Source organism: Pelophylax lessonae, assembly GCF_965119305.1.
Source record: "Pelophylax lessonae genome assembly, chromosome: 11".
NCBI classification, from domain to species: Eukaryota; Metazoa; Chordata; class Amphibia; order Anura; family Ranidae; genus Pelophylax; species Pelophylax lessonae.
The window spans coordinates 14,995,865-15,013,364 of record NC_138778.1 but is presented as its reverse complement, the minus strand read 5'-3'; the positions used below and the strand labels follow the sequence as shown (position 1 = coordinate 15,013,364).

The 17,500-nt window shown below is 42.2% G+C and overlaps 1 protein-coding gene across 5 annotated transcripts in view; it reads right to left on the bottom strand.

The window, feature by feature from the left end:
* BAIAP2 (BAR/IMD domain containing adaptor protein 2) overlaps positions 1-17,500 on the bottom strand; it is a 249,751-nt gene that overhangs the window by 110,408 nt on the left and 121,843 nt on the right. For all 5 annotated transcript variants that reach the window (XM_082271803.1, XM_082271807.1, XM_082271805.1 and 2 more), the window contains exon 4: positions 8,775-8,836. In XM_082271803.1, the coding sequence (XP_082127929.1) occupies positions 8,775-8,836 (62 nt within the window). The remainder of the gene's footprint in view (positions 1-8,774; positions 8,837-17,500) is intronic.

The following is a 17,500-nucleotide window of genomic DNA, read 5'->3' as shown; positions in this document are numbered from 1 at the left end:
TCTCACTGCAAGCATCACTCCGGTACAAGCACTTTCCCGAAATATCGGTCACCTTGGTGGCCGATTCCGATATATTGGGGAAAGTGCATATCGGCCCCCGATATATCGGCTTTGCCTATAATCTGTAGATCCCTAGTACTAATATGCCGCACTGATGGGCAGCAGAGATGAGCAGGCACTGACTGTCAGGACTATGGGCACTGATTGTGGGCACCGATGGGCATTGGTTGAGGTGACTTATGGGCACTTTTTTTTAACGCTACTGTAATCAGGGCACTGATGATCAGTGTCCTGATTACCTGGTCCTAGACTTCCCTTTGAGAAAGAGCCACTGATTGGCTCTCCTCGCCACACTGACAGTGTGAGGCGAAGAGAGCCAATAAAACGGTACTTCCTCATTTATATGTGACCGATCACATGTGTAAAGAGCCACGTCACTGGCTCTTTACCAAGATCGGGGACGCGACTTGTCCTAGGAGCACTGTGCGCCGTGCGAGAGCATCCGTTCTGGGGCCCCCGTTGTATGACGTCACCCCAGAACAAGAGCCGCATCGCTCTGGCGAGTGCCAAGTGGTTAAGTTGTAGTTCAACGTCCACCTCAGATCTCGACTTTCCATTTAGGTGGTCCTTCGCATCACCAGGGACTCCCCAATTGAGGTGTCACCTGGGGTTCCAGTGACATCAACAATCCACCATGACATCGTACATTATATAGACATCGTCCATTATTGTCACCATCAGGAAACCCAGTCTGAAAAATTAGCTTCTCTGTGCAAAACCAACTGCATAGAGGAGGTAAGTAGAACAGGTTTTTTTTTTTTTTTTTTTAACAGACTTTACAATAATTTTAGTGTGCATCTGCTTGAGCCACTCCTTTGTTGCATTGGTGGTATGTTTTGGGTCATTGTCATGCTGGGAGACCCATCCATGACCCATCTTCAGTGTTCTGGCTGCGGTAAAAAAGGCTCTCATCCAAGATTTTACAATACATTGTGCCAGCCATTTGGCCCCTCAATATGGCAAAGTTGGCCTGTACCTTTAGCAGAGAAACAGCCCCAAAGCATCATGTTTCCATTGACTCGACTCGCCATTTATGGAGGAAGAAAAAAGCTGGCTATGACCCTAAGAATTAGGGATTGACCGATTATCGGCAAAGTCGCTATATCGAGGGCCGATATGCACTCTCGATATATCGGAATCGGCCCCTAAGGTTACCGATAGTGCCGATATTTCGGAAAGTACTTGTACCGGAGTGATGCCTGCAGCTAGAAGCATCACCCCGGTACCGGCGTCCATAGCCGGCGGTCGGCTGTCTTGTTAATGACAACCGATGCAGCTGAGAAGCCGCTTGGCTGTCATTACAAGGAGCGGGAGGGGACGCCCCCCCCTCCCGCCGCCTTCCACGGCATGGCCACTGAAGACCCGATTCGGCTCTGATCAGGTCTCCATGAAAAAATCCGGAAGTGATGTCATGACATCACTTCCAGGTACTAAGCGCCAGATTCAAAAAAATGACAGCATTCAAAACAGCCAAACTTGGCGTTTTGAATGCTTTTAAGTGCAGAGGAGGGGTTTGGGGTCTTTTAGACTTCCAGATGCCTCCACAAGAGTACCTGTAAAGTAAAAAAAAAAAAATGTACGAAAATATCGGCAGCTACCGATACGCGATGACCAAAATATTGGTATCGGCAATGAAAAAACAATATCGGTTGATCACTACTAAGAACACCATCCTTACAGTCAAGCATTGAGGAGGAAACACAAAGCGGTTTCTCTGCTAAAGATGAGGGGCCAATGGACGAGGCCATGTATTGTAAAATCTTGGGATGAGAACTTTCTTCCCTCCGCCAGAACTCTGAAGATGGGTCTTCCAGCATGATACAGACCCAAAACATAGGCAAGCAAGGCAACAAAGAAGTGGCTCAAGAAGCACATTAAGGTCATGAAGTGGCCTAGTTAGTCTCCAGACCTTAATCCTATAGAACAGGGATTCCCAAACTACGTCCCTCCAGCTGTTGTGGAACTACACATCCCATGAGGCATTGTACAACTCTGACATTCGCATACATGATTAGGCATGATGGGAATTGTAGTTCCTGAACAACTGGAGGGCCGTAGTTTGTGAATCCCTGCTATAGAAAATTTATGGAGGGAGCTGAAACTTTGAGTTGCCAAGAGACAGCCAAGAAACCTTAAGGATTTAGAGAAGATCTGTAAAGAAGAGGATCTGTAAAGAAGAGTGGACCAAAATCCCTCCTGAGATGTGTGCAAACCTGGTCACCAACTACAAGAAACTTCTTACCTCTGTGCTTACCAACAAGGGTTTCTCCACCAACTACCAAGTCGTCTCTTGCTTGGGTATCAAATACTTATTTTACTCACTGAACTACAGCTTGATTTTTAGCATTTGTATCCTGTTTTTTTCTGGATTTTTGGTTGATATTTTGACCTGATCATTTAACCACTTTTCCGGTACTTGCGGCGGTCAGCCCCTCACAGGCTAAGTGACGTAGGGCTACGTCACTAGCCTGTGAGGCTCTGGGGAGCGAGCGCGCGCCGCCAGAGGCGCGCTCCTGCTCGGTCACCGACCCCCCGACGCGTGTGCCCGGCGGACCCGATGTCCGCCGTGCACTCGCGATCGTCCATTAGAGCGGGAGAAAGGCAGGCGGCTGATGTAAACAAGCCGCCTGTCATTCTCCCCTGTGTAAGAACAGTGATCATACGGTTCTACTATATAGGACCGTTGATCACTGTTCCTACACCTCAAGCCACAGCCAATCACAGTTAGAATCACGCCCCTAGGGACACACACAGCCCCTCCCTCTCAAAAAAAAAGTTAACCCCTTCACTGCCAGTGTCATTTTACAGTAACAGTGCATATGTATAGCACTGATTACTGTAGTAATGTCACTGGTACCCCCAAAAGTGTCAAAAATGTCAGTCAAGGGTCCGATCTGTCCGCCGCAATGTCGCAGTCCCGCAATAAAATCGCAGATCGCCGCCATTACTCGTTAAAAAAAAAAAAAAACTAACAAAAAGGACAAAAATCTTTCCCTTAGTTAGTAAACGCAATAACTTTTGCGCAAACCAATCAAAATACGCTTTTTGCGATTTTTTTTTACCAAAAATATGTAGCATAAAACAAATTGGCCTAAAATGTTAAAAAATTTAGATTTTTACATTTTTTTTGGGGAATTTCATATAAAAAAATGTGAAAAATATTGTTATTTTTGCAAAATTGTCGCTCTTTTTTTGTTTATAGCGCATGATCAAAAAAAAAAAAAAAAAAAATCGCACAGGTAATCAAATACCACCAAAAGAAAGCTCTGTTTGTGGGAAAAAAAGGACGTCAAATTCGTTTAGGTACAGCGTCACAGGATCGCGCAATTGTCCATTAAAGTCACGCAGTGCCGAATCGCAAAATAGGCCCTGGTCAGGAAGGGGGTAAAATCTTCCGGGGCTTAAGTGGTTAAAATACACCTATGATAAAAACGATAGACCCTTCATTTCTTTGTAAGTGGGCAAACTTACAAAATCTGCAGGGGATCAAATAATTTTTTTTCCCCACTGTACACATACACACCACAATCCCTTTGGGTGATTCTATTTTTCGGATATCCTGATCCCACTCAAATTAACGGAGGGGCTGAAGAATGAACACTCTCCATAGGAGGTCTTGGCTCCACTTTTTTGCATGAGCTCAGCAGTGAGTAGCGTGCCAGTCCCGGACGCAGTTTTCTGGGCGGCAGAGTCCAGGACAGGAATAAGATGCGCTGACAGGTCTGCCCAGAAAGATGATGAAGTGTGACGGAGAGATGGGAGAACAGATGGCGGCACATATGGAGAAGGAGCAGACACACAGATCAGCAGGTGGGAAGCGAAGGAGGGTGGGCAGAGCAACATCCACCCAACAGACAGGATTGATGGAGAGGCCAGGAAGACCGACACCGAAAATCCACACAGCAATGCCAGCGACGCAAAACAGCGCAGATCCCCGGGCAACGCTAGGCATGGAATCATCACAGGACAACATTGTGCAATGCTTTATTAAACGCTCAATCAAGAGTTCTGCTGGCCAACCTTCCCATTAACTGCGAGTGTTAGGTTGTAACCCTCCCTGCTCTATGCCTATTGTATGACCAGGCCGGTTTTTCCCTTCACTTCTTGTCCCATAGCCAAAAGGCACGGCTCCTCAGTCCGACTCAGGAGCCACATAGGAAAAGGTGAAAATGCTGAAGCTGCATTCTTGTCACCTAAAAGCCCTTGAATACACCTTACTAATAGAGAAGGAAACAGCATGCCTGGATACGCAAAGTGCATTTCACAATAATTAACTACATGCCAACCGACTGCCGCATATACTGCGTCAGGCTGGCTCAGCTGCACAAACCGCAGTACTTGTACGGCGGTTCGCGGGAGTGCTTCTAGGGGCCACGCCGCCGGATGTACGCTCGCTCCCCCATTAGGCTGCGGAGAGGCCGATCCACAGGGCCGGCAGCCACTATTGCCGCCGGGCACCCGCAATCGCTCCCCATGGAGAGAGGACGACGGTCTGCTGTTGTAAACACAGCAGACCATTGTTCTCTCTGGAATGAACACAGAGCGCCTGTGTTCCTCCTATTTAGGATCAAAACCCCTCCAGGATGGCACACCAATATGTGTCATTGCCAGAAGGTTTGTTGTGTCTCCCAGCACAGTCTTAAGAGCATGGAGGAGATTCCAGGAGACAGGCAGTTACTTTAGGAGAGCTGGACGGGACCATAGAAGGTCCTTAACCCATCAGCAGGACCGGTATCTGCTCCTTTGTGCAAGGAGGATCAGGATGAGCACTGCCAGAGCCCTACAAAATGACCTCCAGCAGGACACTGGTGTGAATGTCTCTGACCAAACAATCAGAAACAGACTTCATGAGGGTGGCCTGAGGGCCCGACCTTCTCTAGTGGGACCTGTGCTCACTGCCCGGCACTGTGGAGGTCGATTGGCATTTCCCATTGAACCCCAGATTTGGCAGGTCCTCCACTGGCGCCCTGTGCTTTTCACAGATGAGAGCAGGTTCACCCTGAGCACATGTGACAGACGTGAAAGGGTCTGGAGAAGCCATGGAGAAGGTTATGCTGCCTGTAACATCGTTCAGCAAGACCGGTTTGGTGGTGGGTCAGTGATGGTCTGGGGAGGAATATCCATGGAGGGGGGCACAGACCTCTACAGGCTAGACAATGGCACCCTGACTGCCATTAGGTATCGGGATGAAATCCTTGGATCCTTTGTCAGACCCAACGCTGGTGCAGTGGGTTCCTACTGGTGCACCACAATGCCCGGCCTCATGTGGCGAGAATATGCAGCTATTTCCAGGAGGATGAAGGAATTGATACCATTGAATGGCCCCCACACTTGCATGCACCTAAATCCAACAGAAAACCTCTGGGACATTATGTTTCAGTCCATCCGACGCCGCCAGATTGCACCTCAGTCTGTTCAGGAGCTCAGTGATGCCCTGGTCCAGATCTGGGAGGAAATACCCCAGGACACCATCCGTCCTCTCATTAGAAGCATGCCCAGACATTGTCAGGCATGCATACAAGCACATGGTGGCCATACAAACTACTGAGGACCATTCTGAGGTTGCTGCAATTAAATTTCAGCAAAATTGACTCGCCTGCTGCATCATTTTTTCACTTTGATTTTCAGGGTGACTTTGAATTCAGCCCTCTGTAGGGTGATAATTTTTATTTCCACCAAACAATGTGGCATCCTTTCCTTCCTAACACATTACCCAGTCCATACCAGTATCGATCCTAACACATTACCCAGTCCATACCAGTATAGATCCTAACACATTACCCAGTCCATACCAGTATAGATCCTAACACATTACCCAGTCCTTACCAGTATAGATCCTAACACATTACCCAGTCCTTACCAGTATAGATCCTAACACATTACCCAGTCCATACCAGTATAGATCCCAACACATTACCCAGTCCACACCAGTATAGATCCGAACACATTACCCAGTCCTTACCAGTATAGATCCTAACACATTACCCAGTCCTTACCAGTATAGATCCTAACACATTACCCAGTTCATACCAGTATAGATCCCAACACATTACCCAGTCCATACCAGTATAGATCCTAACACATTACCCAGTCCATACCAGTATAGATCCCAACACATTACCCAGTCCATACCAGTATAGATCCTAACACATTACCCAGTCCATACCAGTATAGATCCTAACACATTACCCAGTCCATACCAGTATAGATCCTAACACATTACCCAGTCCATACCAGTATAGATCCTAACACATAGTTACATATTACATAGTAGGTGAGGTTGAATAAAGACAATAGTCCATCCAGTTCAACCTGTGTGTGGCTGTAATCATCTCACATAGCCCTTAATGTCCTGATCCTTGAGATGTAAGTCTAAGAGTCTTTTGAAAGCCACCATACTACCCGCAGAAACCACCTCTTGTGGTAGACAATTCCACAATCTTGTAGCCCTAACAGTAAAGAACCCTCCTCGTTGCCTGAGGTTAAAACGCTTCTCCTCCAATCGCATAGTATGTCCTCGAGTCCTCATGCAATCCCTTCGAATGAACAGCTTTTTACCCAGTCCTTACCAGTATAGATCCTAACATATTACCCAGTCCATACCAGTATAGATCCTAACACATTACCCAGTCCCTACCAGTATAGATCCTAACACATTACCCAGTCCATACCAGCATAGATCCTAACACATTACCCAGTCCTTACCAGAATAGATCCTAACACATTACCCAGTCCATACCAGTATAGATCCTAACACATTACCCAGTCCATAACACATTACCCAGTCCATACCAAGTATAGATCCTAACACATAATCCAATCCATACCAGTATAGATCCTAACACATTACCCAGTCCATAACAGTATAGTATAGATCCTAACACATTACCCAGTCCATACCAGTATAGATCCTAACACATTACCCAGTCGATACCAGTATAGATCCTAACACATTACCCAGTCCTTACCAGTATAGAGCCTAACACATTACCCAGTCCTTACCAGTATAGATATCCAGCATGATATTTTTCCCCATTGCGATCTGATGAGTTTTCAGTGTTCTTTTAATTTTTTTGAGCAGTCCAGATTACATTTTTTATAAGATATTTTAAGGAAATATTTTGCATAGATTTGTTTTATTTAAAATAATTATATAAAATGTTATACATATTTTACACAAAATGCTACATTTTGTACAGATCCTAAATTTGTATAAAACATTTTAAAAAATGATATTTTTTTTATTTCATGAAATATTTTAAATAAAAAATACAATTATTAAAAATATAAAAAAGTATTAATAAGAAATGATAATCGCCTGTCTGCGCCTGCTTGGTACTCTGGGTAAGGTTTTTGGTGGGGATATATTTTTTTATATATATATATATATATATATATATATATATATATATATATATATATACACACACACACACACACACTATATATATATATATATATATATATATATATATATATTTTTTTTTTTTTTTATATATTTATATATATATATTTTTTTTTAATATATTTATTTATATATACATATACACATTTATATATATATATATATATATATATATATATATATATATATATATATATTACACGCTTGCTGTTCTGTTTGATACATTTGTTCCATCTGAAGATAAATCATGATTCTCGTGTTTCTTCCAGTATTAGATGCTGAATCAACCTCGCACAAAAGATTTATAAAAGCTCCTGAGGAAGCGGTTATACTCCACGAAACATGTCGGGCAGAATTTACTAGGATGCTGCTCATCACCGTTTCATGTGGCCTCATCTATGGTACCAGTAGTGTAAAGCCTTTTTATGTGTATATATTACTTACTATATATGTAGGTCTTTACACATATAATCTTTTTGTGTATGTGTTTTTCACAAATAGTTTTATTCTTTTTTTTTTTTTATTCCAATATAATATTAGTAACTTTTTCAATAAATATTATAGATTTTTTTTTTTTACAAAATATGGTATCTCCCCGTTTATTAGATGCTGAATCAACCTCGCACAAAAGATTTATAAAAGCTCCTGAGGAAGCGGTTATACTCCACGAAACATGTCGGGCAGAATTTACTAGGATGATGCTCATCACTGTTTCATGCGGCCTCATCCATGGTACCAGTAGTGTAGAGCCTTTTTATATGTATATATTACTTACTATATATGTAGGTCTTCACACGTATAATGTTTTTGCTTTTATGTTTTTCACAAATATTTTTATTCTTTTTTTCTATTCTAATATAATACTATTAACTAATACTTTTCCAATAAATATTATATATATTTTTTTTACAAAATATGATATCTCCCCGTTTATGTCCACAATTTGTCAATAAATTTTATATATTTTTTTTTACAAAATATGGTATCTCCCCGTTTATGTCCACAATTTATCAATAAATTTTATATATTGTTTTTACAAAATATGGTATCTCCCCGTTTATGTCCACAATTTGTCAATAAATTTTATATATTTTTTTTTACAAAATATGGTATCTCCCCGTTTATGTCCACAATTTATCAATAAATTTTATATATTGTTTTTACAAAATATGGTATCTCCCCGTTTATGTCCAGAATTTGTATGGCAACATTAAAGTCCATCATGCCTCCATTTTTCCCTTTCCAATAATCATAAATTATTATTACTATTAATTTTTATTATTATTTCTAATAAAATATTTTCACTTACCATTTCCTCCAGCTGGTTCTGGATCTGCCGGTGAACTTCTGCCATTTGGAAGAGGACGTCCCCTGAGGAGCAGAACAGCCAATGAAAGGGATTGGAAAAGAAAAACAAAGAGAAATGCAGGTTAGCGATTGGTATGTAGCGGCAGGTAAGCGCTCATGCAGTAGAGGAATATGAAGTCTAAGTAGAGTACGCTAGAGGGAAATGGTGGGGGGATGGGTGCTCAGGCCTTGGTTAATCCTGGACTGGAAGGCGGAGATATTATTTGGCTTATTTCGCACCGCAAAGAATGATTGACAGTCGCCCGCAGCAGCCGGCCAATCAGAAATGATCTTTTGCTCATATGACTTGGATGCTGTGCGCTGCTGCGTTTTTTTTTTTTGCGGTGCTCTTGGCAATAAGCCGGGTTTTTTTTCTGATGCGGTTATCAGGTAGTATGACGACTTCTAAGCAGGATGCTACAATTCAAGGCATGCAGATGAGGAGCGGGGACAGGCGATACCTACATGCCGCCTCTTCTGAACGGGCAATGCGATAAAAAGGAACAAAAGACCAAATATGAACATCACAGATATTCATCCCACCTGGAACTGAGCGCCATGTCACTCAACTTCATTTTGCTGACCCTCAAATAAATAAAACCTTCAGAAGTCTCAAAGCCGCGTTTAACCCAAAATGTTGTATATTGCAGCTTACCAATCATTAGATGTGGTGGCTGCATTAGTTTTCTCTTTTAGGCTTTTCCCCCCCCCCCTCTGTTTTCACTTGGTGATCTGGCCAGTAACACACCTCCTGTATAGAGCTGCACGATTCTGGTCAAAATGAGAATCACGATTTTTTTGCTTGGAATAAAGATCACGATTCTCTCACGTTTCTCTGTGTAACATCTTTTACATTATAAAAAAAATTGGGATAACTTTACGGTTTTGTTTTTTTTTTTTATTTTTTTATTCATTAAAGTGTATTAATTGCGTTTGAAAGACTGCTGCGCAAATACAGTGTGACATAAAAGTTTACAACAATCACCATTTTATTCTGCAGGGTCTCTGCTAAAAAAAAAATATATATATAAATGTTTGGGGGTTCTAACTACTTTTCTAGGAAAAATAAACTGATTTAACTTGCAAGCAACAAGTGTAGGAAAAAGGTTTAGTCTTTAAGAGGTTAAACTTCCTTCCTCCGGCAGAGGGAAAGAAAAGATACAATGTAATCATTTGTGTTTACAGTTCAGTGGGAGACTAATGCTGATAGGCTTTTGAGGGAGGCTCTTTTTTTTTTGACAGCCTCCCTCACAGCTATGTAAAGAATCGAGCAAGTGTCATGTTAAGATCGTCAGGGGGAGTGAATCGCGATCTTGATTCTGTTACGATTAATCGTGCAGCTCTACTCCTGTATTAGAGCGCCTCCACTCTGGATGAAGGAGCACAGGGGGCACCTTTGGATGGTAGATTTTTTCAGTCTGAGATGTACTAGCAGATTTAGCTATACTAACAAATTGAAGCCAAACTCCAGCTCACACTGGATAAATCGGTTACAGTAACAGTTTCTGTTACTCTTGGGATAAAGGTTTTACATAAATCAATAAAACCTTATCAGCACCCCTGTCAATAAGAAATGGTTTGTCTCATCCCTCTACCTGTTACATCTGCGGGACAGCTTGTTGTTTAAAAAAAAAAAAAAAAAAAAAAGCACAGACTTACTGGCAGGATCACCAGATGAAAATAAAAGGAAAGACTAAAAAGAAAAAAAAAAGAAAAAAAAAAGCACAGACTTACTGGCAGGATCACCAGCTGAAAATAAAGGAAAGACTAAAAAAAAAAAAAAAAAAAAGCACAGACTTACTGGCAGGATCACCAGATGAAAATAAAGGAAAGACTAAAAAAAAAAAAAAAAAAAAAAAAGAAACCCAATGCAGCCATCACATCTAAAGATTGCTAAGCTGCAATATAATAAATGTGATTTGGGGTTTAATACCACTTTAAAGTGCTCCAAATCACTAACCTATTTTTTTTTTTTATAGCTTAGGAATAGTGTTGAACCCCAATAAGGATTTAATTGCTTTAGGCTGGCCATACATTATACAATTTTCCTACAATTTTCTTTAGATTTACCTTCAACCATGTAGTACAAAGGACTGCCTTATAGGATACAATTGAAAGTGTGGTTTAGTTTTGACCTCCTATTATATGGTTTTTGGTAAATCCAACAGAAAATTGTACATGTATGGCCAGCCTAAGGTATACAGGGGCTAGGAGTGCCAAATACAGGTGCAACAGTAAGGTACAAAGGTTTTTTTTTTTTTCTTATTAAAAAGACAGCCAATAGGATTCATCAATTCATTGGTTACCAAATTCCTCTTCTTTAGGGGCTAACAAGCATACCAAAAAAACAAAAAAAAAAACCAAAACCGTTATCTCTTCGGACCGATCGGGTATGCCTGTCCGTTTTTCAAACGGACCCGATCAGGCCACCCATTCTCCGCTATGAAAATAGATAGAGAGCTGAGTGTCTAGGTGTCCATTGGACCATCTGCCACATCCCAAAATATAAATTAAGATGTTGATGTGAGAAAACGAGATTAGACACTATTTAAAAAAACTGCAGCGAGCACAGCACTCTCTCATAAATGTGGGGTTAAATAAATAAATTAATAGTGCCGCGCAATTAAAGTGCACCCAATACATAAATAAAAATAAATAAATAGTGAATATATGAGTATTGAATAAATAAATAATATATAAATAAAAAAATAAAATAGTGAATATAGGAGTATTGAATAAATAAAAAATATATAAATAAAAAAATAAATAGTAAATATATGATTATTGTAAGCTCTAACGAGCAGGGCCCTCTAGTTCCTCCGGTTTTAAATTGTATTGTAACTGTATTGTGTTCCCTCACATTGTAAAGCGCTGCACAAACTGTTGGCGCTATATAAATCCTGTATAATAATATTGAATAAATAAATAATATATAAATAAAAAATATATAAATAGTGAATATATGAGTATTGAATAAATAAATAAATAAATAAAAAATAAATAGTGAATATATGAGAATTGAATAAATAAATAATATATAAAGAAAAAAATAAAATAGTGAGATATATATACAGTGGGTACGGAAAGTATTCAGACCCCCTTAGATTTTTCACTCTTTGTTATATTGCAGCCATTTGCTAAAATCATTTAAGTTCATTCTTCTTCCTCATGAATGTACACATAGCACCCCATACTGACAGAAAAACACAGAATTGTTGACATTGTTGCAGATTTATTAAAAAAGAAAAACTGAAATATCACATGGTCCTAAGTATTCAGACCCTTTGCTGTGACACTCATATATTTAACTCAGGTGCTTTCCATTTCTTCTGATCATCCTTGAGATGGTTCTACACCTTCATTTGAGTCCAGCTGTGTTTGATTATACTGATTGGACTTGATTAGGAAAGCCACACACCTGTCTATATAAGACCTTCCAGATCACAATGCATGTCAGAGCAAATGAGAATCATGAGGTCAAAGGAACTGCCTGAAGAGTTCAGAGACAGAATTGTGGCAAGGCACAGATCTGGCCAAGGTTACAAAAAGATTTCTGCTGCACTTAAGGTTCCTAAGAGCACAGTGGCCTCCATAATCCTCAAATGGAAGACGTTTGGGATGACCAGAACCCTTCCTAGAGCTGGCCGTCCGGCCAAACTGAGCTATCGGGGGAGAAGAGCCTTGGTGAGAGAGGTAAAGAAGAACCCGAAGATCACTGTGGCTGAGCTCCAGAGATGCAGTCAGGAGATGGGAGAAAGTCAACCATCACTGCAGCCCTCCACCAGTCGGGGCTTTATGGCAGAGTGGCCCGACGGAAGCCTCTCCTCAGTGTAAGACACATGAAAGCCCGCATGGAGTTTGCTAAAAAACACCTGAAGGACTCCAAGATGGTGAGAAATAAGATTCTCTGGTCTGATGAGACCAAAATAGAACTTTTTGGCCTTAATTCTAAGCGGTATGTGTGGAGAAAACCAGGCACTACTCATCACCTGTCCAATACAGTCCCAACAGTGAAGCATGGTGGTGGCAGCATCATGCTGTGGGGGTGTTTTTCAGCTGCAGGGACAGGACGACTGGTTGCAATCGAGGGAAAGATGAATGCAGCCAAGTACAGGGATATCCTGGACAAAAACCTTCTCCAGAGTGCTCTGGACCTCAGACTGGGCAGAAGGTTTACCTTCCAACAAGACAATGACCCTAAGCACACAGCTAAAATAATGAAGGAGTGGCTTCACAACTCCGTGACTGTTCTTGAATGGTCCAGCCAGAGCCCTGACTTAAACCCAATTGAGCATCTCTGGAGAGACCTAAAAATGGCCGTCCACCAACGTTTACCATCCAACCTGACAGAACTGGAGAGGATCTGCAAGGAGGAATGGCAGAGGATCCCCAAATCCAGGTGTGAAAGACTTGTTGCATCTTTCCTAAAAAGACTCCTGGCTGTATTAGATCAAAAGGGGGCTTCTACTAAATACTGAGCAAAGGGTCTGAATACTTAGGACCATGTGATATTTCAGTTTTTCTTTTTTAATAAATCTGCAACAATGTCAACAATTATTTGTTTTTCTGTCAGTATGGGGTGCTATGTGTACATTCATGAGGAAGAAGAATGAACTTAAATGATTTTAGCAAATGGCTGCAATATAACAAAGAGTGAAAAATGTAAGGGGGTCTGAATACTTTCCGTACCCACTGTATATATATCAATTCAGTGCTCGCATATTCACTATTTATTTTTTTATTTTATATATATATATATATATATATATGTGTGTAAGTATCATATATATTTATTAATTATTTATTAGTTCAATACTCGTATATTCACTATTTATTTTTTTATTTATGAATTGGGAGCACTTTAATTGCGCGGCACTATTACATTTATTTATTCACATCCCAAAATAGTGAAGTACAAGAAACAGGGAACCCCCTCAAGGAGGTGGGACTTAGGAGGCAGGAAGGAAGTAAGAAGGTAGTGAAGTAAAATCAAAATAATTTATTTGCACAATTGTTAAAAAGGTAACATGTAACATTGCAGACAATAGAAACAATGCATCATTTATGGGGGATTACAGCTGTACCATACATTCAATCAGGGGGCCAGATGGGTCATGAATTGGAGTAACTGACCCAGCAAAGCGTTCACCCTTATAGGGGAAACCCCCAAAATTCATGGCTTTCAGTAACATTTTGACTGTTGAACTCAGATTGAAAAATATATTTATTTTACAAACATGTAGGTAGAACGACATGCTTGGAGAGCAATCACAGTCACACGCCTCAAGCTTGAAGATGGCCAGCTAAACTAAAAAAAACTAAAAAACTAAAAAAAAAAAAAAAAAAGCACTTGGCACAAGCATGAGACATAACACGCACTATATTGTCAAAAGTATTGGGATGCCTGTCTTTACACGCACATGATCTTTAACCACTTTACGTCCGCTCACAGTAATACTACTGCGGCAGAGTGGCTCGTTATCGTCTGACGACGTAGTATTAACGTCGTCGGACACTCCCCCTTCTGGGCGGCGCTTGCGCGCCGCCGGAGGCTCGCTCCCGCGCCGCCGGAGGCTCGCTCCCGCTGTTTTCATTCACAGCGGGAGTCGGGCCAGGGGAGGAGCAGCGGCGATCGCCGCTGCTCTGCCCCGATCGCCGGGGATCTAGTGTGGAGATCCGCCCGCCTGTGTAAACACAAGCGGGCGGATCTCCATAGTGACAGGGAGTGACAGATCGGACTGTTCAGCATAGCTGGACATCCGATCTGTCCCTGACTCACTCAGTCACCTCCCCCCCACACGTCAGTAAGCACCAGGCATACATTAACCCCTCCCTCTCCAATAAAATTAACCCCTTCCCTGCCAGTGTCATTTTTACAGTAACAGTGCATATATATAGCACTGATTACTGCAGTAATGTCACTGGTACCCCCAAAAGTGTCAAAAATGTCAGTCAAGGGTCCGATCTGTCCGCCGCAATGTCGCAGTCCCGCAAAAAAAAAAAAAATCGCAGACCGCCGCCATTACGCGTTAAAAAAAAAAACACCAAAAATGACAGAAATCTTTCCCTTTGTTAGTAAACGCAATAACTTTTGCGCAAACCAATCAAAATACGCTTATTGCGATTTTTTTTACCAAACATAGGTAGCAGAAAACAAATTGGCCAAAAATTTTTTTAAAAAATTGGTTTTTACATCTTTTTTGGGGGGAATTTCATATAAAAAAATGTTAAAAATATTGTTATTTTTTCAAAATAAACGCTATTTTGTTTATAGCGCAAAAAGTAAAAATCGCACAGGTGATCAAATACCACCAAAAGAAAGCTCTGTTTGTGGGAAAAAAAGGACGTAAATTTCGTTTGGGTACGGCGTCGCACGACTGCGCAATTGTCAGTTGAAGTCGCACAGCGCCGAATCGCAAAAAGTGGCCTGGACGGAAGACAGCAAAATCCTCCGGTGGTAAAGTGGTTAAAGAGATTGTATACCCCCCTGTATTGTTTGTACCTTTATGTAGTCTTACCTATTAGGTACTGTAAAGATCTCCTAAACTTGCACCGTTTAGGACATATTTACATTGCATGCAGCCAATGACGTCATCGGCGCATGCGCTCTGAAAGAACGCCCACCCGTGCTGTTTCTTCAGAGCCCTGTGCCGTGACCGGAGGCTCCCGCGCGCATGCACAGTAGTGACGTCACACGGTTTCAGCCAGTAGCACAGCTGGAGTCTGCAGACCCCGAATGAAGATGGATGCGATCTCCCTCAACTTCCTCCCCCCCCCAAACTCACTCATTCATGCCTCCAAGAGTCAGATGACTTGGGACCAACTGGGCAGGTTCCTTCTCTGGCTCGCTAATCGCCCGGGGAAATCGGTGGAAGCCCTAGAGGGCAGCAGGAGGAAGGGGGGGGAAAATCCGCTCCCGCCACCTGTAAAAACAATCAATCGGTTGAACTGACGCAATTATTGTTTTTACGGTGCAGGGAATCGCTGGTAGAAAGAAAAAAGCTGAAAAAAATCTGAATGATGCCTGTAGCTGCACCCATCCTTCAAATATTTCCACCTAAACCACATGTGTCAAACACAAGGCCCGCGGGCCGAATCCGGCCCTCCAGGCCATTTCATGTGGCCCTTACAGCTGCAGGAGATGCTCCAGCCCTCTGGTCCTCCTCCAGACCCTGAACTTTTTGCTTTCCAGCAATGCCAACAGCTTCTTCCCAGCAGCAGCACAAGATAAGGGGGGTGCACTGTGATGTAAGGGAGGGTGGGGGACTCAATATCTGATGGTGGGGAGGCTCTTGATGTCTGATGTAAGGGTAGGGGGTGCTCTGTACATCTAGTTTTACAGATACAACCGGCCCTTTTGAGGGCAATCATAATGCTGATGCGGCCCAAAATTAAATTTGAGTATGACACCCCTGAAAACCTAAGAACGTCATATGACGGCTGGTGGTATGGAAGTGGTTAAATATGAATAGGAGTGTTTCAGTGCAACAAAATCACCCCAAAAGTTAGATTTGGGTGGAATACCAAGAGCCAGAAACAGTCCTTCATGTCCTTCCACAGCAGCCTGACTTTCATAGAGGAACACGAGAGGTCTTCTGTCTGGAAATTACGAGTTTGGCCTCATCACCGCCATCAAAAAATCCGAAAGCTCCACCAATCCTACAAAGTTCCCCAACAATGACCCCCACATTCCCCGCTGCCCATCTCAGGACATTAACCCCTCTGTAGAGGTTCCTCAGGCAATCTGGAACACAAATTGGCCAACCGAGGAAACTGAAGGAGGATAATGCCAGAGGCAGAGGTCATGTATGGTCTCCATAACTACCGAAAATGAACCATCTACACTCTGCGCTGGGAAAATTAACATCCGCAGCCCTTTAACAAAAAATAAATTAATAAATAAAAAGGGTTTAAAATAGAACTTCCTGTTCTCCAGAAGGGGAAGTGAGAAGGTCGTTGCCAGCTTTGGGGTGGGGGGGGCTCAGATGACTGTGTTGTTCCGCATACACTATCCCAGGTTGTATATAGAAATTGCTTCACCTCTCCAGCAATCTTATATGGCAGTTCGGCAGTTTTGAAAAAAATACAAATTTCTTTATCATAGAATACAGGAAACTCAAAACCCGAACATCAGATACTAAAATAATATCCAAAGACAAGCTGGCCACACACCTGCCAATGACTACCTCGCCATCTCCACTTTTTTATACCACAGGAAGCTGCACATTAAGAGCCGGTTCACATAGGCGCGACCCGACTTGCACAGCTCGCACCGCGACCTCGGAGCGGCATGCACGGACTTCATATCATTGAAGTCAATGCAGGTTGCTCCAGGTCGCCCCAGAGTAGTACAGGACCCTTTTTCTAAGTCGGAGCGACTTGTGTCGCTCCTATTAGAACGGGTCCTGTGCTAATCTATGGCAGGCGACCCACGGCAACTTGTCAGGCGACCAGGTCGCCTGAAGAGTCGCCCCCGTGTGAACCGGCTATTACAGTTTGCACAAGAGCACCTGGATGTTCCACAGCAGTACTGGCAAAATATTCTGTGGACAGATGAAACCAAAGTTGAGTTGCATGGAAGAAACACACAAAACACTACCTGTGGCAAAAAAGAGGCACAGCACACCAACATCAAAACCTCACCCCAACTGTGAAGTATGGTGGTGGGGGCAGCATGGTTTGGGGCTG